This window comes from Bison bison, unplaced genomic scaffold (assembly GCF_000754665.1).
Source record: "Bison bison bison isolate TAMUID 2011002044 unplaced genomic scaffold, Bison_UMD1.0 scf7180017860010, whole genome shotgun sequence".
NCBI lineage: Eukaryota > Metazoa > Chordata > Mammalia > Artiodactyla > Bovidae > Bison > Bison bison.
In genome coordinates, this window is record NW_011490582.1 from 11,618 (window position 1) to 12,371 (window position 754).

Genomic DNA, 754 nt, shown 5'->3' on the forward strand with positions numbered 1-754 from the left:
AATATGAGGTTCAGTGGGACATAATCTTTAATGTGGTTTTTGTTTTGCTTGCCTTTATAGTGGGAAATCCAGACTACAAGATTAATGATCTTAGCCAAATTTCGAAATCACAAATCATTGATTTTTTTGGAAGGGGAATGGAATTATGTTGTTCCTAGAAAGTTATATCTCACTGTAGATTTCAATAGTTGATGTCCTGGAATCAGTCTAGGACAAGAAAAATAACATGTTATCAAAATCAGGTGGCTGTGTTCTAGGAGTCTTAGTTGCCAGTCATGCTATGTGGCTAAAATTCATATTGCTAAAATACAGATACACAAGATCAAGGTTATGGAATTTAACAGTGGTGAATACCAATCTTATTCCAAGCTAATTCAGACTCCTCTTACATTTAAAATCCATTTATAATACCTACATTCATGTAACCATGAATTGTTTCTTTTTGAAATGAAGTATCTTAAATACATGGCTAAGACAGTGACTTGTACACAGAAGGCCATTTCAAGATAATAAATTCATTTTTTCCTATTTTCCAAATATATTTTCTTCACAATATTTTAATGGGAGAACTGTGTTAAGCAAGGCTTCTTTTTGGCATTGTATCTCTTTTATACAAGTATCAAAATTGATTCTAAAATGATTATTCTTACTGTTTTCCCAGAGTCACACCAAGCAAACCCTATCTGCTTACTCTGAAAGATGGAAATAAAAAGCAAACTGTAAGATCATCTTTCAAACTTCTTGTTTTTAATTT

At 31.7% G+C, this 754-nt stretch overlaps 1 protein-coding gene across 1 annotated transcript in view; it reads right to left on the bottom strand.

The window, feature by feature from the left end:
- Nucleotides 1-9: 9 nt before the first annotated feature.
- The window catches only part of LOC104982231 (protocadherin-11 X-linked-like), a gene marked incomplete at its 5' end in the record, with an annotated part of 12,505 nt that continues 11,760 nt past the window's right edge, over nt 10-754 (bottom strand). The window contains one exon of the mRNA XM_010831569.1: nt 10-207. Coding sequence (XP_010829871.1) covers nt 163-207 — 45 coding nt within the window. The remainder of the gene's footprint in view (nt 208-754) is intronic.